The sequence below is a fragment of the Streptopelia decaocto genome (genome assembly GCF_964273445.1).
Source record: "Streptopelia decaocto genome assembly, chromosome: 4".
NCBI lineage: Eukaryota > Metazoa > Chordata > Aves > Columbiformes > Columbidae > Streptopelia > Streptopelia decaocto.
In genome coordinates, this window is record NC_138658.1 from 23368202 (window position 1) to 23390804 (window position 22603).

The 22603-nt window shown below is 44.9% G+C and overlaps 1 protein-coding gene and 1 long non-coding RNA gene across 3 annotated transcripts; one reads left to right on the forward strand and one right to left on the reverse strand.

The window, feature by feature from the left end:
* Positions 1 to 226: 226 nt before the first annotated feature.
* On the reverse strand, positions 227 to 6041 carry LOC309438729. Its single transcript, XR_014183849.1, has 3 exons — positions 5872 to 6041; positions 4192 to 4334; positions 227 to 365 (listed from the first exon to the last, which is right to left on the reverse strand). It is a non-coding gene; the product is annotated as an uncharacterized lncRNA (long non-coding RNA).
* On the forward strand, positions 3241 to 22603 carry PPM1K (protein phosphatase, Mg2+/Mn2+ dependent 1K). 2 transcript variants are annotated; one of them, XM_082050520.1, is made up of 7 exons: positions 3241 to 3369; positions 6091 to 6584; positions 7118 to 7218; positions 14490 to 14655; positions 15172 to 15316; positions 16387 to 16521; positions 16997 to 22603. In XM_082050520.1, exons 2-7 carry the CDS (start codon positions 6145 to 6147, stop codon positions 17126 to 17128), a joined length of 1119 nt encoding a protein of 372 aa, XP_081906646.1. In that variant the 5' UTR covers positions 3241 to 3369; positions 6091 to 6144; the 3' UTR covers positions 17129 to 22603. The 2 variants fall into 2 exon arrangements, with proteins under 2 accessions (XP_081906646.1, XP_081906647.1); XM_082050521.1 differs by having other exon boundaries at positions 3245 to 3369; positions 6071 to 6584.

Here is a 22603-nt window from a genome sequence, read left to right on the forward strand (position 1 = left end):
GAGTGATGGGCAAGGGCCTAGGCTTAAATTTGGCTCTCAAACCAAGGGACAGAGATCCCAAATAAAGTTTCCTGCAGCTCCTTTGCCAGCACTGAGGTCTGTGCCAGGGCTGGTTGTGAGCATGGGCAGCCAAAGCCCATGGCAAGGGCAGAGCCTGAGGAGTTTCTCAGCACACTTAGGGTCTGACAGCAGCCATGCATGCCCTTACCGCATTAGCTCACCTTATTTCAAAGGGCTTCCTTTGAGAAGTGCCATGAAGAATGATAGAGTTGCCAATTAATTGAAGGTCAGTGTTAATAAGGTAGCTACTTCCTTTCACCACAGCCATGGAATGATTTCTGGTCTCTTCTGATCTGCTAGCAAACCTAGAGAGTACAGAAGGATAATTATCTAGAAGCGTACCACAGGGAATGATTCTTCACTTAGGAGCATAGAAAGCATGGTGAAAATAAGTTCTTCCACTTGTAATGTCAGGCATTGCAGAGCACATCGTGCTGGTGAGAAAATAACGGTGTTCAGAATTGGCTTGCTCTGCATTTCTAGCTTGATGTGAGATCTAATACACAGAGATTACAATGGACACTTATTTTCCAGCCACCCAAGAATCACAGCCGCTGTATGTTCAGTCTGGGTGGGATAGCATGCTAGCACACTGGCAACCAAACTCCCCCTGCCCTCAGCAGTTTGGTTTGTTTTCCAGTCACATGAGACAGTCAATTAAGCTTCTAGAATCTAAAGATGGAAGCATGCAGGAAAGAAGGATGAGTAAAAAAGGAAAGAGAGATAGCAGGAGAGAAAATCACAGAAAACTGTATGTAAATCGTGAAGGAAAATGAGAACAAAATAAAGTAGAATGAGTGGGGGGGGAGAGGGAAAAGTCAGGAATATGATGGAGAAGAAAAACCAGAGGCAGTAAGACAAAAAAGAGTGAGAAAATACTGCAGGAGCAGAAATTCCTTGTTAGGAGAGATGAAATCTAGAAAACTTCACTCATCCTTTAGAAAAAAAAAAATGGAAGGGGAAAGTCCACATTAACTGTTGGCAGTCAAAAACAAGTGTTACATATTACAAGTTCTGGCCTCTCCTGTTCCTGAGTTTTTTTGCCTCCTGTCCTTTGAGTGCTGTCAGAGGCCACTCAAAGTACTAAGTGCTGTGCTGTAGCCTATTCCCCGCTGTCCCCACCTATTCCCCTATGGATGCTTGCCATTGTGCCCTGGCCTCAGCCTTAGGCCTGCTGCCTTCTCACAAAGCTCTTCTTCTGCCTGCTGCCTCTTTTCTCCTGCCACCTCAAATTCCTGCTGCTGCCCCTTCCACTGCCTCCCATTTAACTTCCAAAACCTTGTAAATATTAAGAGTAGTTCCACTGCACACAAAGGGTCAGCGTGAAACATTTATAATTTCCATGCTGGCTTTCACTGCAAACGATCAAGGGCAGAAATTGTCTCTCAGCACTCGTGTCTAATATCATGTAAGTCCCCAACGCTTCTGTGAAGTGGCACGTGCTGGTACCGCTCTGTAACTAGCAATACCTATTTTACAGGGTAACATCCTGTTTTCATTCTCAATAAATCACTGTGCTAGTTTGGATACACTTCTGTATGGGTCACTGCTGCTCAGGAGAACTGCTACTCTGTGCCTGATGCCAGAACTGGTTTCCATAGAGCGTTCTTTCTCCTTTGTCTCACTGAGGACAAACTGGAACCAGTGAACAACATGCAGCGACAGATGACAGTGCTGCTATTCCCAAAAGACTTACAATTGGATTCTAAATGCTGAGTGGGACACACCACACATCTGGAAACCAGAACAATCTGGTAGGTGCTGCCATCCTTATTTAGCCCCTTCCACAAGCAGACCAGTACAGTGAGAGCTGTTTTCTTGCTACTTTTCTGTTGCTGGGAAGCCAGAAGCTGACAGATTTTGCAGTCAAGGCACATGGTATAGCAGCCACTAGGACTGCTTAGCTGTCCCCTACATAATACAGACGTCATCTTGATGTCAGCTTTGCTCAGAATACAATAAATATGACATTGCAGTAGGTGATAAAGGACATGACAAATGATAAATGACATAATAAATGACAAACGGCAGCTTTGACATATTAAGGATGCCGTTTAAAAGCAGCACTAGATGTAGATACACAGGTCCAAGTTTTTAAGAATCTGTACTAATAGCCAGAACTACAAAGAATCTGGTTTCCTGAAATACTGGTCCTTTGTGAGGTCCATAGTTGGGAAATTGAAAGCAGTCAGTCTGTAAACCTACAGGTCCGGTATCACATTTAAAAGGGCCATTTATAAGGTATTGTCAGAGTCAATCACAATGAAAAGTTAGAGGAGATAATGCCCTTGAAATAAACACACCCCCCACAAACCTACCTTACCTCATGAACGTCTGGGATAAACTTGGTAGCAACCTTTTTAAGCTCCTACAGAAACTACATCAGCTCATATTTTTCTCTCCAGATTTCTGTCTTCAAGTCCTTGCCTCCAGTGGGCAGTGTGAGGTCAAGGGGAAGGTGTTTCAAAGGCTTTTGCAACTGAGAGTCATTGGATTTGCCAAGTTGTGTCAAAGATCAAATACTGTCTCAGTAGCACAATGCCACACAAATGATCTCTTTAAACTGCAATTTGGACACGGGTCAAATGAGGAGGCAGCAGGAGTGTGTGTTTTTCTCATAGTGAAAGCCGCCTTGGAGAAGCACATTCGACTGTATTTTAACTGTACCGCCATATTTTTCCTTAACACCACAAATATTTTTGCCCCAAACCCTCTTGAGCAGCCCATGTGCAGCGGCTGCAGAACACAGCCTGCATGCCCTTGCAACCGGGCTTCCCACCTGCCCGGGAGCGGCTTGGCGGGGTGCGGGCAGCCGCAGAGCGCAAACAGGGGGCTGTGAGGGGACACGGCCCGGGCAGCGCGGCGGGCCCGGCACCTTCGCCTCCGCCAGGGCCGTAGCAGCCTCCCGCCTCCACCGGCCCCTCGGGGCGGCCGCAACGCCACCCCCGCGCCTCCTGCCTGGCCCAGCGCCCCTGCCCCGCCAGGGACCCCGCCAGCGGGCGGCTCCCAACGGCCAACGGCTGGGCGCGCGGCGGGCGGGGCGGGGGCGGCGGGGGGGGCTCGGCCGCGGCGGCGGCCGCCATTGGGGGCGGCGGGGAACAGGGCAAAGCCCATTGGCTCGGCGGGGGGCAGGGCAAAGCCAATTGGCTCGGCGGGCTCCGGCTCGCCGGCGGGGGCGGGGCCAGGGGAAAGGCAGCGGGTGGGAGCGGGGTCCGGTGCCGCCGGCGCAGCGATTCTGAGAGGAGCCGCTGCGGTCGCACAGCTGGGTCGCAGCTCCCGCCGCCGCCAGCTGTCCGGGCGCGGAAGGAGGTGAGGGCGGACTGGCTCGATATCTGGGGCCTGGGGTGGGGTGGAAGGGGTAGGAGGGCGTCGCGGGGCGGCCGGGCTCGGAAACTTCTTCCTCCGCTCGGCCGTTCCGGCGAGGGGAAGCGGGGAGCGGGCTGGGCGGCAGCAACGAGCCGCTCCCGGGGAGAAGGCGCGCTCCGCTGCCGCTTACCGGCAGCGTTCCCCTTCCGGCGGCGGCAGCTCCGGTCTCGGGAGCCGCGGGCGGGAGGGAGGAGACGGGCACCATCGGTCTCCCGGCCAGCTGCTCCCCGGGGCCGGGGCTGACTCGGTTTCCTCGCTTCTCTTCCGTCTACTCCGGTCTCTCCGTGGGGTTCCCGCTCTCCGGCCGGGCACAAAGGCGGCAGCGGAGAAGCGAGGAGCCGCCTCCGCCCTGCCCCGCACAGCGCTCTGCCCAGCCCGGCACCCTCCAGGCACCGGGGAGGAAAAGACTTAAGCGGAGACACGGCTCCCGTCATGGAGGGGCTTGCGTTACAGAACAGATCTCCGCCGGTCGCGTTAGACTTTCCCTCCAGGGCTCGCACGGCACTGTCTAACCTACGGCACAGCTTTTATGTGCGTAGAATAAACCCGTCCTAGCTCAGTCAGCCAGTTGTGTACTAATTCGTAATTAGTAAATTGCTGCCGAAACCTTTTTAAAGTTGCTACTCGGTGTGCAGTTTATTATCCGGGCAGGGAGTGACATTACAGTCGTAGATGTAAAAAAACCTTCTGATTTAAGATGAGTTTAACATACAGAAACCTATAGCACGATGCGGTTTGGAAAGCATGGAAGGCAAGTGCACTTACTCATGTTCAGAGTTTTAAATTCCTTTTAAAATACGTTTAATCCCCTGGGGCAGCAGGCATGCCTTCTTTTTCTTCCGGGTTCCTTTTTTTTTCCTTTTCTTTTCACAGTCTGGAAAATTTCCATCAGCCAAAAAGCAGCCAGCCTGTAAAAGAAGCACCATAAAAGCTGAACTGCAGTTTAATCGTTCACTTCATTCACTTTAAGTGCTGTATTTCCGTGTCTATGTACAGCAACTATTTTTTAAATGTGTATAGATTAACAGGATCAGATGGAGCACCTCAAAACAGATTTCTCTCTGCAACTGTCTATCTCGGACTGTGACTTTAGCACCAGTACCGTCCTTTCCAATACCTTGTTTTGCCCAGATAGGCTTGCCCTTGTTTTTGCAAACATCTGAGTTAGGAAAGAACAGACTGTTACGTGTCCCACTGAAAGCATAACTGTTTACATCACAGAAACTAAAGATTAGTTTCCTATTCCTGACTTGCAAAGCCACTTGAAAAGCCAAACCATCATTAGTATTTATACCTACCTGGAAAAAGAAAAAAGGGCCTTTGAGAGCTGAATTTGGTGGGGCACAAGCACATTAATTAGCTAGGGATTTTGGATTAATCCTCCAATTCATACTGTGGATACTGGGAAAGCTAAATATAGCTAACATTTCACGTTCTTCCTTCGAGCTGACGGAAGTGAAACGAAGTGTCAGCTTTGTAAATTGGCAGGATTTCAATTTTGTTGTGCTGAGTTTAACACAAGGAAGTTAAGAGACTCTTGTTATGAGTCAAGGGTAACAGAAAAGAAAAAGCAATTCAAGAAAGTACATCCGTTTTAAAATACCTATAAGTGTATTGAAATAAGGATGTGATGTTGCTGTCACCCAGCAATAAAATTGAAAAAATCTTAAAATTCCAGATGGTTGGTGCTGCTCCAGGCCACATTTGTCTGATGCAACGACAGCAATTCCCAGCATGTTTGACCCTTTATCAAGTCGACAGTTACTCTTTAAGTGCTAAGTAAAGAAACCTTTCTTCATCTGAGAATTGCATGAAAGGTAAACCAAGAGCATCTAAAGCAACATGCTTTGAGCTGTGAATGACAAGTTTAGTGTTGGCCTCCAGAAGGATAATGCCACAGCCATTTTCTACTAAAGCAGCCATTCAAGTGACCTTTGACTGTGTGTTTTTAGGAGCACCTGGATTTTTGTCTAGTAATTTTAAAAAGTAGTTTTAACAAATACTTCAGATCTGCAGATGCAGTTGTGATTGGCATGAGGGCAATGGCAAGGCACTCCAGCCCAAAATTACAGCGTCTCTGGGGTACCTGTGTTGCTCTTTGCTGCTCGATTATGTCAGACCACTGTGCTGTCTTTGTTTTTTTTTTTTTCCCTTTGGCATTCAGGAATATCATGTTTCCTTTGCAGATGAAAAAAACTCTAAAATCCGAGCAAGTATATTTCTCCCCTCTTCCCCCCCAGAAGCCACAGTGCAGATGTTTCAGCAATTGTTTGAAGAGTATGCACGATAAGGTCATTTTCACAACCTTACTTCATATTTTCACAAATTCATATTTTAGCTGACGTGCAGCAAAGTCATTATCATTCTCATTTTCTCCATCACAACCTCTTCAACCTCTGAAAATTCAGGATATCGTTGTGCAGATGGCCAGCAGAAATGCCTTACCTTGATCTGCCTGCAGTACTCCCCCTCAGATGTGGGCTGGTCTGTGTAGGATTGTTTCTCTGTGAGTCATGCAGATCGCTCTGCAGTTTCTTCCTGGCAGCGCTGTGCTGTGCATGATTAGCGGGCTCAGATGGTGACATGGTTTCCCGAATGATGTAACTGAAAATTCCCCTTCCTGTGCTTCTTGTTTCCTGATCAGTTTTATCTTTATTCTCCAAGACATTCCAGCAGCTGTGTGTCTTTTATTCCTACGAATCTCTGCAAAGACAAGTTATGTCAACAGCTGCTCTAATTAATTTGGTACGAAATGGAGGGTATCAAGTAAGAAGAAGAGCCGTGCTGACGTCCCGCCTCTTGCAAGACGAGAAGCGTCCGACAGCTGCATGCTACAGCTTCACCTCCGAGCGCCGGGCTTCCCGCTTCGATTCAGACGGGAGCGGGCGACCGACCACATGGGACACTTTTGGCATCTGGGACAACCGCATTGACGAACCTATTCTCCTCCCACCAAGCATAAAGTATGGCAAGCCGATTCCAAAAGTCAGCCTGGCCAAGGTGGGCTGCGCTACCCACATCGGGAAGCGGAAGGAAAACGAAGACCGGTTTGATTACGCTCAGCTGACGGAGGATGTCCTGTACTTTGCTGTATATGACGGACATGGTGGGGCAGCAGCAGCGGACTTCTGTGAGAAGTACATGGAAAAATATATTAAGTAAGTGTGCATTAACCGAATGCATGTCAAATTAATTATAGCAGACTTTCCTTAGGACTGAAAGGGAATGTTGTCACTAATCCTCCTAGGTTTTATAGCCACCTAACCCGGTGGGACAGCAGGAACACTGGCCTGGAACAGTCCCTGTTATAACAGATATGCTATGAATTACTGATTCTGTATGGTCCCTGCTTCCGGGAGAAAGCCCACAAAGGCAGGAGAGGAAAATGCGATTGTACCCACCTTCCAGGAAAGGACTGGGAGCACAGAGAACGTGAACTGATTGTTTTCAGACAGAGTCACTGTGAGCGCTGACCTGCGGCTTGCTTACACTCTTCAGTGTCTCTGTGTCACGTCCCTGCTTGTTGCAAGAGGAATTTTATCTATTTGCAAAATTACAGATATATTGTCTTTTCACTGAAATCCAGCATTATTCATGCATGCAGGGAGGAAATAAGGCTATAGAAAAGACTCATCAAGATGTATATTTATTGGAAAGAAGTTTAATTTTTTATTTGCTTGTTTGTTTCCAGAGAATTTCTTGCTCAGGAGGAGAACTTGGAAAATGTTTTGAACAAAGCTTTTCTAGAAATAAACAAAGCATATGAAAGACATGCTCAGATGGCTGCTGATGGTAGGTGAAAAAATATTCTACTCATATGGATGGGGGGAATAAGGTTTTGCATATTTGCTCGGTAGTTTTGTAGTAAAGTGTCCAGAAAAAACACTTGAAAATAGTTTTACTTAACATAGGATTTTGCTCAGCAAATGAAAAAAAAAAATGCTTTACCTCCTTAAAATTAAAGATTTATAAAAAGTGTCAAGTTAGCAAAGAGGGATTTAGATTTGCAAGGAGCATAACCTCACTGTGCGAGAACCCTGGAGGAGGGGGTTGGTTTGGATATTTTGGGGGGGGTTTGGTGGTAGCTTGTTTTTTATTGTTGTTTTTGTGTTTTGAAAAGCTGTTATTTCTATGGGTTAAAAGCATCAATGTCAAAAGTTTTCCTTTCTGACTTGGCTGCTGTACCTGAGGAGGAATGTAAGCCCAAATTAATACAATTGATATTGTTTCTGCACGAACAATCACAGAAGTAGCTGGGTATGAAAGGGAAAGACAAGCAGTGAAGAGGAAAACAAGGTTGGCTGTGGTGAAGGTGGCACTAGCCCTTTTAGGCTCCTTAGTCCTGACTGTTGGTCAAGTTCTTGTATATCTGTCTAGAGCCTAAGTGCATCTGAAATTCGAGTTCCAGCAAATGGAGCTTAAGGAGAGTAATTTGGGAAGGAAGATGGAGGTCCCCATCCCAGTTCTGTCACAGGAGTTTCCTCAGCCATGAGATACAGTTCTAAGAGTCAGTTCAGCAAGTCTTAAATAAATGAAACAAAACAAACCTGGCAACAACAACAGCAAAACCACAACAAAAGGCTTGTCCCAGTGCTGGTGCAGGAAACACAACTAAGGTTGTTGCAGAATAACAGAAACTGTAAAAATTTTCTCTTCAAGACAGACTTCAAACCAACAAGCCCTCTAGGGACTGAAGTGAAACTGCTCTGGAGGTCCTTTTCTTAAGCGATGAATGAATACAATCAAGTAATGGAACATCTTCCTGTGCTTAAACTGCTGAATGAATCTAGGTAGATTCAAATATTTCCTGGCAGGACGGGTAGCCTGACTGCTGAAGTACTGTGAGGGATACACAGCTTTCCTCTTACCTGCTACAAGTTAAGGTATCAGGAAAAAAAGTCTTAAGTTATGAAATCTAGCCCTTAAAAAAGGGGGGATTGAATCTATAAAGCTAATTTCATGATGATATCCTTTAAATATATATATATATATTTATATATATTTATTTATATATATATATTTATATATAGAGAGAGAAAACTTTTTAAATATAATGATGTGGCAAAAAGGTCCAGGGTCACTTTTGTCCTATGGGGTCAGTTTTTAAGTGAGCTCATGAAAGACACATCAGTAGAGCTGACATGCTTTGTATCCAAGAGCCTCCTTGCAAATATGTTTTCTTAAAAGTCCAGATTCAAGGAAGCGTCTGAATACAGGCTTATGCACATCCCTGGATCAGGACTTTTCATTTTCACTAACTTGAAGTTCTGTTATATTTGTGTCCCTCCGCCCCTGCCCCTTTTTTAGTACAACAGCTCTTGGTTGGGCTCATCGCAGTGACCTCTGTTAAGTGTCAGAGTAGCTCCTCAAGGAGGAGGTTGGGGAACCACACTTGGTGTATTATTTTGTTATTCTGAAAGTGGTTTCTGATTGTAGCATTTTGTACACGAGACTTACAGAACTGGATAACAACAATATTTGACAGGCAAGTTGTGTGGCAAGCTGAGCATTTAGGAACTGCTTATAGGATTTTTTCCATATAATTTAACTAATTTGCGCTGCTTAATGAAACATAAATGCAAATACCAGCAAATTTATGTAACAGTTACCAAGACCCTGGCCAAACACTCCTCATTAAAAAAGTTCGAGGTTGAGCAAAATAGAGGGCAAAAGCATTTTCAGACATCCATGGGGGCCACACTCTGCCATGTACTCGGTGTTCCTTAGGTAGGCTGAGAACCTGCAAGCTCTCACAGGAGCCAGTGGGATCTGAAAGTGCCCAGTGCTGCTCTGAACTGGTTGCCCAGCTGAGAAATCAAGCTACAAGGGAAAGAGTGGGGTAACAGGGTGCAAAGACAAGTGCAGATTTCCGAACAAATGAAACTTTTTGTGTAATTTGTTGTTAAAATAATTCAATAATGTTGCTTAGTGCGAATATTTTTTGTTGCTGCTACTGTTCTGAAAATGTCAATGCTTGTATCCTTGTCAGAAGCTGACTTCCAAACTGATTCAGTTTGCCAGCAAAATAGTCCTGATTAATTGTGGCTATTCCAGATGTGACAGTCAAGACTGTTGCTAAAGTATCTTGAAAATGTTGGCTAGTTGTGTAACACTGGGTGTCTGTGATACGCTGGATGCTCCCTAGGACTGACCTCCTTTTGAAACCTGGCCCTGGCTGAGAAAGTGGGAAATAATAGCTTAGTCTTGTCCCAGTACACGATCCTGCCCGGGTTGGCTCCTTTCACTGTACCCACAAAAAAAACATTGCATGTCCAGGACTTTCCTAATACACAACCAGCTTTGAAAGTGTGCGCCTGGGTGTTCAAAAGAATGTGACTCCTGGGACAAATCCCTGTAGCCAAAATTGCATGGATTTTGTTTGATGCATTGTTTATAATGCTATTTAAGGGGCAGAAACCTCATATAATGCCACAAATTTAAGAGGACTAGAGAGGTGACTTGTGGGAGCACCTATGTGTTCAAGGACACAGCCTTCTCTAGGTCACTTTACAGTTACAGAGTGTTTGAAATTATAGTTGGGAAAACACATAGTGTAATACTTTCTGTGAGCTTTCAGCTAAAAAAAAAAAGTATGTGTGCATGTTCCAGGTACTGCTACTGTGTCTGGCATGCAGTTCAGTAGTGGAGTGCTGTGCTGGCCTAGTATCCGCTCTCACAGTCATCTGTACCTATCATTTCACACAGAACTGTAAGAAACTTGCCGTAGGCAGATCTTGGATAATCTGTCCTCCACCTAAATCCTCTTTAATCATTAACAGCCTAGAAAAATGCCTGAGCCTTGAAGCGTGGTGTTTGCTATCTCTTAAAAAATGCACTTTCATTCACTTTCACACATTTAAACATATCCAGTCACTTTTAAATCACTACTAAACGTAGGTATGGGACACAAGGAAGCTCACATCCAACAAATACGTCATTATCCATGGGACAACCGTTAACACAGATGGACAGAATTTTCTGATGTTTTTGACCAGTCTTAAAAATGTTGATGTAAAGGCTGAATAGCCTTGCTATTCAGGACAGAAATAAGGAAGAGAATCATGTTCTTGAGGAAATTTGAGCATCTCTCTGGAGAAATGTAAGACGAACCCTGTCCTGGCCTAGTGCAGTTCCTCCGGAGTACAGCTTCTGTTCACTGCAGGCGTGATCCACTGCTCAGGGAAAAAAAACAGGGAGTTTTTCCATCAACCTCCACGTTCAGTGCATCCAACTCTAATCACATTGGCCACTCACTTCCGGAATAGCTATCTTTTTAAAACATAGCTAGATACTGATTGATGTATCTATGTTCGAAGGACACTCCTGGAATCTTATTATGCTGAGCAAACAACAAAAGTTATTTAAAATAAATACATTTTAAAAGTAGTGGGTTTTGGTTTTGTTGTTTTTTTTAAAGTTGCCATTCAAACATATGATTTTCATTTCTTTGAATATGTCAACCTGCAACACTGAGGAAAAGGGAGGGCTGCAGAAATTGTACTTAACTATTTCGTCAATCCATCAACATTACAAAGACAGCCTTTTAATCCAAAGGCTCTGAATATTACCTAATCAAGTTAGAAGATACTCATTATAATACTAAAGGGGTGTTTATTAGTTATATACTTATATTCAGTGCCTTTAAGATGGCCCCATTTTAGTTGGCACCGATTTGAACTTCCCATTTTTTATTTTATATATATGTATAAAAATAAATAAATTACCTCAAGGAAAAGGATTGGGCCATATTTCATACTGAAGATGTTCTTCAGAGTGGACACTTGCCATATACGAGGCAGCTGGCGCCCTGGCATTGATACAGTTCTTGAGTTGATTTGTTGGTTGGTTATATGCCTCCAAAGGAAAAAAAAAACAAAAAACACCACAGCTTTTATTTTGGCTGAATTTAAACTGGTTTTGTCACGCAGTTTTAGCAAGAAGGTGAGAACGGTGGCAATTCCCCCAAAATGCCGAGGCTAATTTACCTGTGGCCAAGGGTGCACGTGTAAGCCTCAAGGACTGCCAAACTGGACATCACACAGCTCAGGACGGCCTCCTATACCACCTGCAAAAGACAGTACAGGCAAAGCCAAGAGTGACCACTTCCCCTGTTCTGCAGCCCTTATTCTTTCATCTCCAGTGTTGCAGGTTTATTTGAACAAAGTCCCTGGGTGAATTTCCTATTTGCCTCTGTGTGCGTGTTATTTGTGGCAGACACTGTACCTGGTCAGCAGCTCTAGAACTGGAGGCCCTGGACACTATATGCTGGGCTTCAGTGGAAAGAGAGATCTGCTTAATTTTGTCCCAGGTGAAGGAGTCCAGCGGTTCCTAGCCTGGACTACTGGAAGGTTCCCACATCCTCTTTGTCACATTAGTTGAGATGTCTTGCAGTAAAAATTGTCCAGTGAGTGTTAAGAACCTATTGAAAGATATTAGTTTTATAGCGATATTGTTAGGAAAAAAACCTCCTTAATTGTTAAAACCAATATATGTGCTGATGCAATGTATTTTGACATTATTAAATAACCTAGTAGCAGTCGTAGTAAAACATGATAAATGTTATCCCATCATCATTCCTGTGTTTTGGAGCTGTGCTAGAAATTGTATAATGCTTAGCTAGACCCCTGTTTTTGCACCCCTGCCCAGGTCATGAACAGGTTCCAAGGAAGAGAGCATGAGCAGCATTTATTTGTCTGGGAGTTCTATGTAACTAATAAACAAATTTATAAAGCTCAAGTCACTATGACCATTACCACAGTTCTGGCCAATATCTTGACTTGTTCATTAGTACTGTCCATTGGGTCTGTGATGGTGGCTCTTTTGGCTTTGAGAGTTTGCATCTTAAAGATGCAAATTGACTTGAATGTCTAAATGTTTCCAGTCATTTATGAATTAAAGACTATGAATCTTAACCTTTTCAGAAACTGCTTCTGTTTGTCAGCATAGTTCCAAAACCAAGGAATGAAATGGGAGAGTAGCGGCAGTTCTGCATTCATTTTAACGTCTAAATAAAATGTATTTTCTCTGAAATAAAAATGTAGATTAATGTAGGTTCTTTATTTCACTGCTTTTAACTATTGGCTAAAACAGGTATTTTACTGCTTCTACTAAAATATCTAATCACTGTGGTACTTGTTAGCATCTTATTTTCATGATGTGTGCCTCAAAGTGAGGCTGCACCGCGCTAGCCTTTGCTTCAAATTAGAACTAGGATGTCAGTGCTCACCTGGGCACTCAGAAGCTACTGGCATCTAAATAGTTTTGAATATCATAGCCTGCCTTGCAGCCATAATGTAGTCCAAGATTTGACCTAGGTGACTATGGTTGATATTTGTTATTGACATGTTGGTTAAGTGTACAGCTAAACTAAGTCATCACTGCAGTAATAATACCTGTTTTAAAATAATAACACAAGCTCAGTTTAGACTGTTTCATGAGGCTTTTTTTTTTTTTTTGATTCATCGGCTCACTGCTTTCATTGCACAACAAGGCTCAATGCATCTCTCGGGGCTCTGTGCACTTCAGTTTACTCCCAATCCTGTTTTACATACAGGATACTGAGACCTCGCAGAGTTGGGGAAGGAGTTCACCGAGATGCCAGAGCCACTCACCTTTCTGTTTCTGTAGCGTGGAGGGGGTCATGCTGTGCGTATGCTGTCAGTCGTGTGAAAATGCAAATATAACTGGCAATTCTCACTCCAGAGTTAGCCCAAACCCCCTCTCTGGAATTGGCTTGCTTTTGAAACTGGGAAAAACTGGAAAAATCTCAGAAGACCTATTAGAGGACTTTTCAAGGGCATTTATTTGCATTGGCTGTGAATGCAAATGTGTTCCAGGGCAGTAACTTGTTCTGGTCAGAGGTTTTACTATAAAAGCTCAAGTAAGCAGGAGTTACTGCTTTCCAGGCACCTCTTTCTGGTTAACCCTTACGTAATTTGCAGGAAGGGAAGATACTAGCTGTGAAAGGAGACTGCTCCTTTCAAAAAATAAACAAAAAAGGAAAGCCAGGTGCTTCTCCTGGCATTTCCTTTACCACAGATAAAACTGGAGATCTTTTGTAAAATAGGCAGACTGGCATTTCACCTTTTCAAGCATTTTATTGTTTTTTCCCCCAGAGCATTGTAGAAAGTGAAATGAGAAACCCTTAAATTTACTTGCACCAGTTAATCCAACCAGGTCCCCAAACACAGTCAGCTCGTCTCAGCTCACTCCTTGAGCCTGGAAGAGGAGAAGCCACCAACTCGGGCTCTGTTCTGCCCTCTGGGCAGTCAGTCTGCACCCGTCAAGCCATCCCACCAGTGCCCTGGGCAGGTTGCCCAAAGGGCCACTGCCAGCTGACTGCATGGGTTTGCAGGTAGAAGGCGAGGCAGAATCTAGCTTCACACTTGCTCTGGGACCTCCAGCAAGCAGACAGGGTCTGAAGGGAGCAGTGTCCCTTTCTAAAAAAAGCCCGTGGCTTGCTGGCTGTACCCTTCGTCTGTTGGCAAAACTGAGGGAAGCGGAGTGAGACTGTAAGAACTCTGACAGCAACTGGAGGGACCCTGCAGACTGGGGTGAGGGATGGATCTAGTGTTTCTCTTCTGGTGAACTACATGGAGCTACAGTTACAATTACTCAGCTGCCCACTTGACCTCTTAACAGAAGGGAGGAACCATCAGCTTTACGGTGGGTTACCCATACAGTCACTGTGGCCAGGAATAAGGGCGATAACCCTGTAATTTGAGGTGAGCTACTGGCACAGGAAAAATATTTGCTATAAGCTGAAACAAAGCCACTGTACCTGGCACAGCTTTTATTCCACTTACCCTCTTTGCATGGAGCCATGTTGTTGCACAGAAATACTCATCCTTTCCACTGCCTCTCTCTCCCCAGTCCTACATGCATGCACGTTTGCTGTATTTCTTTGTTAAAATATATAGATTTAGTTTAAACTTAAAAGCAGTTGCTTAGTGATAATGTAGAGCAGAAGTTGTCAGTGTTTTACCAGTTGAAACTTGCTGTTATAAATGATCCCGTGCCTTGAGGCAGTACTAACATCTCTTTCTCCAATATGGCATTTATAGCAACTCTGATGAATGCTGGGAGCACGGCAACAGTGGCCCTGCTCCGGGACGGTATTGAGCTGGTTGTGGCAAGCGTGGGAGACAGTCGTGCTCTGCTGTGTCGAAAGGGAAAGGCCATGAAACTCACCATTGACCATACTCCCGAAAGAAAGGAGGAGAAGGAAAGGTGCGTGTTGGCTGATGATGTGGCTTCCTGGGGAAGGCCTTGGTCAGGATGTGCTCGTGTTCTGCTGCTGGGTTGGGCCTGGCAAAAAGCAGAGGGTAGAACATAAAGCCCTAAGACCATCTCTGAGCTGGCAGAAAGCAGCACAGCTCCAGTTAATTAGTTTGATCCATTTAGAGGACCAGAGATTTGGAAAGCCCCGCATGAGCAGTCAGATCCCTATAGCTAGGACTTGGTACAGAGCCGTGACCACATGGTTCAGCCTTGTCCAAGACTGCCAAGTTAGAACCAAGACCAGAGGAAATGGACTATGGTTCCCAGGTCAGGACTCAGCCCACCAAGCCACATCCCTTCTATAGAGCTTTTCAAACAGCAAAAGCCAACCCTCAGTGTCCCAGCTTAGGTCCTCCATACCCCATTCAGCATCAGTAGCTAGTGACAGAAATGACAAACAGAGACAGGAGTCAATGGTGTGAAGCAGTAACTCATATTTGCTTTTTCTCTTGTGCCTCTGGACAGGATTAGGAAGTGTGGTGGCTTCATTACCTGGAACAGTGTGGGACAACCTCATGTGAATGGTAGACTTGCAATGACACGGAGCATAGGAGATTTGGATCTTAAAAACAGCGGTGTGATAGCCCAACCAGAAACAAAAAGGGTTCAGGTAAAAGAAAGCCTGGTTAACCGGGACAGCAACATTCGGACTAAGGGGCATCATAGGTATTTGATGTGGGTGGTGGTACCCACATGGCATGTGCCCAGGTGCAACCTAGTGGCCAAGCACTGTTTTTTATTTGTGGTGAAATAACCATAGACCAATTCTAATTAAGTAATTTCAGATTAATACTAATAGGACAGAGAAGAGTCTGACTCTGATAGTAAATTCAACCAGATCAGCTTCTAAATCCTGTTTATCACAGTAGAATATAGGATGAGGGAAGAAAGATAGCATGTGATATCCGTTACTGAAACACAAAGATGTTTTAGTCTGTTTGGGGCCTGTGGTCAAATGAATAATTTTGAGGTTAATGCTGATATAAAACCATCCCTGAGAACTAGGTGGGATATGGATGAGCTAAGTTATTGAAAAAAGTAGAATACATAGAAGTTTGCATACTTGGGAGAAAGGGAGGAGAAAAGAGCAGTTATATGCGTCTTACCGTAGCCCTGTAGTTGTTTGGAAAACAGATTAACCACCCAGAAGGTATTCAGCAGAGTTGCCTTTTCTTTTGTGTGAAGGCTCTCCTCTCAGCTCATACTCTGGTGAATACTTTTCCTCAAGGCACCTTCTGGGGCCCATGGAACTTATATTTAGTTAACCCTAATTAAACACCACCGACTAGGCCTGAGGTGTTTAGGGAGATGACCACAGGGCTATCACTGAAATCCTCAGTTTAAGGAAGTATTTTGTTTACCATGTAACGTATGGATCTGGTCTTCTGGCCTCAGTGTATTCAGAGGGCTGCTTCCTAGAACTGGAAGCACCTTAAGATGTTCTCTGCCAGTACAGGGAATACAGTCTGTGTGGCTGATGGATGTGTTTGAGGATTCAAGGGGCAGCCTTTGGCTAGCCGGGGGCTTGGGGGCTCTAGTTAGTCCTCATGCAGAAAGTGGGAGAGCATGCAGCACCCCCAGAAAAAGACCTTTGCGACAGAATGTAAAAAAGATGAAGGCAATTACTTTGCCTTGCAGTGTTTGCTCCATCGTTGTGCATACTCTGTGCCTTTATTGCAGTTACATCATGCAGACGACAGCTTTCTGGTCCTTACTACAGACGGTATTAACTTCATGGTAAACAGTCAGGAGATCTGCGACTTTGTGAACCAGTGCCATGATCCTACTGAAGCTGCCCACCTTGTTATTGAGCAGGTAATGCCAGGGCTTCTCTTGTTTTTTGTTTGGTTTGGTTTTAAAACAAAACAAGTGTACAGCCACACATTCAACAGTGAACTGAACTGTGCTGGCTGAGACATTCACTAGTCCCAATGGCTGTCCTTTTTCTTACCCTGGGTCTCACCACATCCTTGCCAGGGATGTAGGGATGTCATTTCAGTTACCCTGCTTAGCTCCTGATCCACTGAACTGTGTGGCACCATAGCTGCAGTTTACTCCCGTGCTGAATATGTCATCAGCATAGACAGAAACGGACAGTTTCCCACCAGGGTTCTGATGGCAGCATGTCCTGTGTGCAGCTCTGGGGCATACCAGAATCTGCAGTGTCAGGGCTGAGAAGGTGCAAGGACGTCTTTGGCCTCAAGGCATACTGTCTCATGTGGAGCCAGATACTTGTTTCATTTTCCAAGCAAGAAAGATGATGATGCTGACAACTTGTTTCTTCTCTCAGGCAATACAATTCGGCACCGAAGACAACAGCACGGTTGTCATAGTGCCATTTGGAGCATGGGGAAAATACAAAAGCAGTGAGATCAACTTCTCCTTCAGCCGCAGTTTTGCTTCCAGTGGGAGGTGGGCATGAAGACCTGCCACAGCTACCTTGTCCTCCTATAACCTGGACACAGCATGCTACAGGAGAACACATCCATCTGTTCATAGGCTGACTCACTGTCTTGTCCATCTCTTCCGTTCCCAGTGTTATAGAAGATGCCACTGCTCCCTCGGTGTGTAGTGCCTCATTGCCTATGGCTGATTGCATTTTGCGGGGTTTGTTTATTCCAGTCAGCATAGAGGCAGCTGTTTCTTTGGGTTTGTAGTCCCAGCAGCTCTATACATCACTTTGTTCACACTGACGAGGCTCTGCGGTTTCACCTAAGGCTGGAGGTGGTGCATGGTTGTTTCATACCTACTTGTATTACCCAGGACCTGTGGTTACCTGGCAGCTGCGTAAGTCTGAATCTCTGAGCCGCATGCTGGCTTCTTCATATGTTAACACACGGGAACAAACGCACAAGTGTTCTTAGGTAGACAAAAAGCAGGTTTGTTTTCTTCCTCTGCTATGCAGCCAGTCAAAACTCCCCTGTGCTTCAGGAGAAGCAGATGAAAAATAAGGGGGAAGTTCCAGAAGGGTTTAGGTGGTGATGCCAGTGGCATTTGGTGAAGCTGAACAGCTTCCTGAGACAGTGCTGCTAGGCAGGGCTTTATGCTCTCACTGCCACTATCTGTGATCCTCTAGCTCCAAGGAGACGGAGCAGGCCGGAGGTGTGTGCCATTGGACAGATGGGAACATCTCTCCATTGGGTCCAAAGCCTGTGTGGTCTCTGTGGACCATTCAGCAGCCCCTTGCACCGTGTTCTCTTTGGTGTGCCAGTGCTTGACGGGAGCACAGAGCAGCGAAAAAGCTGCACTTTTTTGAAATCCAGAGACTCATCAACTTGAATTTTTTGTTTCTTTGTTTTTTGAAGGTAAACCAAGTGATTTAAAATAGTTTACTAATTGAGATTCTTTGGACGTGTAAGACAAGAGAGTTTATTTCTTCATAACTATATGAAGATTTTCCTGCATTCTGCTGAGGGTTTCTTTCAGTTAGTCGTGATCTCCTGTGTCTGTGGTATACAGGGAGCTGTAAAATGCCCAAAGCAAGCAATCTAGAGAAAAGAGACACATTATAATAACACAAGGTAATTTTTATAAATTTTGGGTATTATTTCTAGTAGGTGTCAGATATTTGGATACCAGAAGGTAGTTTTATACTTAAAGGAAGTGTTCCCACTTCCCTTTCCGGAGGGAGCCTGTGTCCACTGAGGCATGGGGGGACCAGAGCTCTGAGCCAGCTGAGGTCACTGCTGTGACACAGACTGCAGGTGGCAGCGAGTGAAGATCAGTCCCGGTGTGCCTTATCCAGACCTCCTTCTGCCTCTGCTTCACATCAAGCGTGCAGCTCCTATGGCTTCCAGGTCACCCTGTTGCAACAAAATACAAGCAGAGAAGAATTGGACTCTTCTCAGGCTTGCCACAGTATTTTTCATTCTGTGGATGTTTCCAACAGCACAACTGTAAAAACAAACAAACAAAAAGTGAAAGAAAAATTGCTTGTTACTAAATGACCTTGGAATAAAGAACAATTCCTGAGATTCCTGGCCCAATTCTCATTTTCCAGCATTAAGTACACATCTTCATTACTTTTAACCCTTTCTTTTTAAGCCCAGGGCTACACCTTAGGCAGTCATTCCACATGTGTTTTCTTGTCTCTGGTCAAAGGCCTGCGAGCACCTTGCAGAGCCCAGTGTTGTACTGACAGCATGAAGTAGCGGGTGGTTAGAGAGTATGCTGGTTTTGTTCCGTCACTTGGTGTGTTACATGGTGTATACAACGTGTATATTTGGGTTAGAGGTACAAAGAGCTTGTAAATCAGTATTTGTAAATCTCTATTGTATTGGATGCTGTTGCCCAGGCCTCCCTAACAGTTTACAATAATAATCCCGTCTTTCTCCCCAGATTTTCCCCAGGGTTGGGGTTCAGTCTTCACCTGAGGTCAAAACGTTTGCTGGTTGTGGTCCTGGGCTCAGCCTTGCTTACCTGAGGCAGAAGGGCACTTTCAGTTCCAGCCAGCAAGAGCAGGTTCTCAGTCTGCAGCAAGTTGAAAGATTCACACAACCCTTTGTGGCAAAAAAAGATGGCAAAACGTGGCCTCTCCTGAGACGTTTGCCTAACAGGTTCAGAGAGCTGTTCCAGGAACATGGCCGTGACCAGTTTGCACTGCAGCGTGCACAGCTGGCAGCATTTCTCCGGTGAAAGAAGTGACCTGCTAAAACCGACAAGTCTGATAGTTCCTAGCGAAGGGTTAACCACGCTGCACGGCGGCAGTCTGACTCTGGGCACAGGGAAGGGTTAGAGTCAAGCTCTGGACAGGGAGTTGCCATTGCGGGCAGCTTTGGTATGAGGTGTCAGACAGGCATGACCTGTGATTTAGGGCTTTGGACAAGCTCCACGACACCATCATGTTCCAAATGCTGCTCATTTCAGACCGGCCACCTATCCAGACACAAGATATCAAGGGCACTGAGGGTGTTGGTGACACGTACATGTTGATTTTTTTTTTTTTTGAGCAGTGCTGGATCCTTGCCAAGCTGAAGACATGGCATTAAATGTAGGCTGCTAATGAAAAACACTGCAAATGAATAACAGGTGCTCTGAGGAATAACCCAACAGTTAGCATAGCTTCTAAGTATTGACCCAGATGTAACATGAAATGAGAGATTTCTTATCATTCAAGGTTTTGGGGCTTTTCTGTTTTATCCCTATCTATCTGGTTGCCTGATATCATAGATAACAGAAGTGTTTGGTGGCTTTTACTTCTTCTAACAGAGTGGTTATGCTATCAGAGGAAGGATCAATCCATAACTTCTTTTACATTTTATAAAGGAAGGGATAAGGCAAAGCTTTGCAAACCAGAAGATGGTTAGATAAAGATGTATTGGCAGCTGTTATTAGTGCCTTTATACAATCACAGAAAAACTTGGGTTGGAAAGGACTTTGAGGTGTCATCTACCTTGGCCTCCTGCTCAAAGCCGGGCTAACATCAGACTTGCTTACTGCACCGAAGGAATGTGCAGTGACTGAAAATGGATGGGAGAAGGACTTCTTTAAATTGCATTGAAGTTGAAAACTTACCAGTATTTGAAAAACAACAGGCACTTTGTACAGCTACTAATAAATTTCACAAATAAATTGGCATGTACTTAGAACTAACAGAGAGGAGCTATTTTGCTCAAAGCAAAGGTGGGCCAGGAACTGACAGGACGTTACAGAGATGCATTTCTTCACACACAGGCTATTCTCTGGCTGTCCACTCTAGTTTTCTGTACCTCATTCTGATGTAAACAAGCTACTGATGAAGATTAAATGCTTTGCCAAGTGGCCCAGCAGTCTGCCTGTTCCTGCTGCCATTAAGAGCAGAGAGACATTCACACTGGTTTGTGTGGATTCTTACTTCACACTGCACAGGGCAAGACTGAGTGCCAGCTTGAGAAGAACAGCATTTTGTTGAGACGCTCCGTTACCAGGACTGCTGGCCTCTGCCTCCTGAACCACAATACTGCTTTTTCCTGCCATTATGACAGTGAACTCCCCTAAGATTTAGTGGTGACTGCACAAAACCGTGTTTTTCTCCAATAAGTTGGGAAAAATCTGCAATTTCCTGGGTGGATGGAGTTTTCATCATTTGACACTTCTCACTGAAGAGTCATTAGAACAAGTCACTGCCTTTGCATTTCAGTTTTGGGGCTGGTTTGACACTGACACCATGTTGGCAGAGTGAGCTTTGCCAATACGCTCACGTGTTGAGCGGGACGTGGGTGTACAGCACTGAATTTGGAGTGCGTGGACTGAGGTCAGTGGAGCAAAGCCACGTTGGGGAAAGTGGAAGCGGTTTGTCATAGTGGTACCGGGGGATCATATTAGCAGTGCCTTGGTAATGCCGGCCAGCAACCCTCTTGGCACAGGGTTCTCCACCAGAGCAAGGTGCGGCTCTGCTGTGCTGAAGCTGTACTTACTTTTTTTCTCTCTAGTCCCTAAGTCTCCTGCCGTCTACAGCAGCTCTGCAAGCAACCAGCTTTACACCCCAGGAACCAGCAAAATTCTCTTGCCTAGTAGAGTGATCCTTTCAACTTGAGGACAAAAAAGCAAATTGTCCGAACAGCAGCAGCTGCCTGTCAGAGAGGTTTATTCTGAAGGATCACTAGAGGTAGCTTACACTTTGAATGAAATGAAACAGAATCTCAGTTTGCTCTCTAGCTTCCTATCTTTCACATGCATCTGTTGTTTCAGCAAATTTTTTAAATTTTTTTTTATTTTTTTTAATCTTACAGACAATATTAAGGTGACCTACTGAGCAAACCGTAACAAGTGTTAGCTTTTCTCGTGCCTTTTAGGGATGGATTCTGAACTCTGATCAGTCTGTTAAGAGTATTTTCTTGCCTGAACACTCCCCCTGGAGCGGTGGTATCTCTTGCTGTACAGGCACTGCAGGAGGGTGGGCTCTGGGTGCAGAAAGGCAAAAAAACATCCCGCCAGATACTCGTTTTTCCTGGGAGGATATGGAAGGCACAGGGAGCCTCATGTTGCTGGAGGATTTAATAGAAGTGTTGAGACTGCGACTGGAGTTCCAGCTCAGTCTCTCCACCACCTGGCAAGCAGGGTTTTGCACTTTGTAGAGGGAGTTTGCTAAAATGTCATTTGCGGCCTTGACTTAGGAGAGCTGGTCTCTCTGCAAGGTGAACATAGTGCAAGAGATTGAAATGGGGATGAGATGCAACATTTTGTTTAACACTGGGTCCTTAGTACAATCAGTCCCTTATGGTTGAAAAGCTTGGGTCAGAGAATAATCATATTTGTGGTTGGGAGCAGGGGTGTGGAGAGAAATCAGCAACATTACTGCTTTTTATATACTTGGGGAATTGAAAATTGTGAGGAGCTTAGACTCACCGCAGGATTTCTGCTGACTTCCCCAAGATCAGGGTATCAGATCACCTTTTCTGTCTGAGCCGGCAGATGTGCTGCGGTCAAAGGCATTGGGATTTCTAGGTAAGGGAGAAGCACAAAAACCCCAGGTATTGGTGAAACCAGTTTAAATTTTTCTTAAATACAGTTGGGCACTGCTAGGCCCATTCGTCACTCACCCAACAAGCCAAATGTTTGGTGTAACAACACTCTGGGTATTCCTTGGTTCCAAAGCTGCTGTTCTTAATATGGTGACATCCAGCGAGGTTTCCTCTTGACCCAGGATACCGATTGCTTGGGCAGCAGCACGTCATAACTTTCTATAGACTTAAGTGCAATTGTATACATTTGTTACATAGTTTTCCTTAGGGCTGTGTATAATTACTGTGGTTTGATGTTTATGTTTGGTGTAATCAGTGTCCATTAATTCATCTTTTACAGACGTCTCCATTGTGCCTTTTTTTTTTTTTTACTATTTGTTTTCAAAGCTACAGTGGAGCAGATCAGTCTATATGGAATGCTTGAAAGATCTTTTAATAAAGAATTGGCTTCTAGA

What these genes read in the sequence shown, in the direction of transcription:
- PPM1K (XM_082050520.1), top strand. Translation starts at nt 6,145, where the DNA reads ATGTCAACAGCTGCTCTAATTAATTTGGTACGAAATGGAGGGTATCAA. An exon ending in AGAAAGGAGGAGAAGGAAAG is followed by an intron (nt 14,656 to 15,171) that starts GTGCGTGTTGGC and finishes GCCTCTGGACAG; the next exon opens with GATTAGGAAGTGTGGTGGCT. An exon ending in CAGAAACAAAAAGGGTTCAG is followed by an intron (nt 15,317 to 16,386) that starts GTAAAAGAAAGC and finishes CCTTTATTGCAG; the next exon opens with TTACATCATGCAGACGACAG.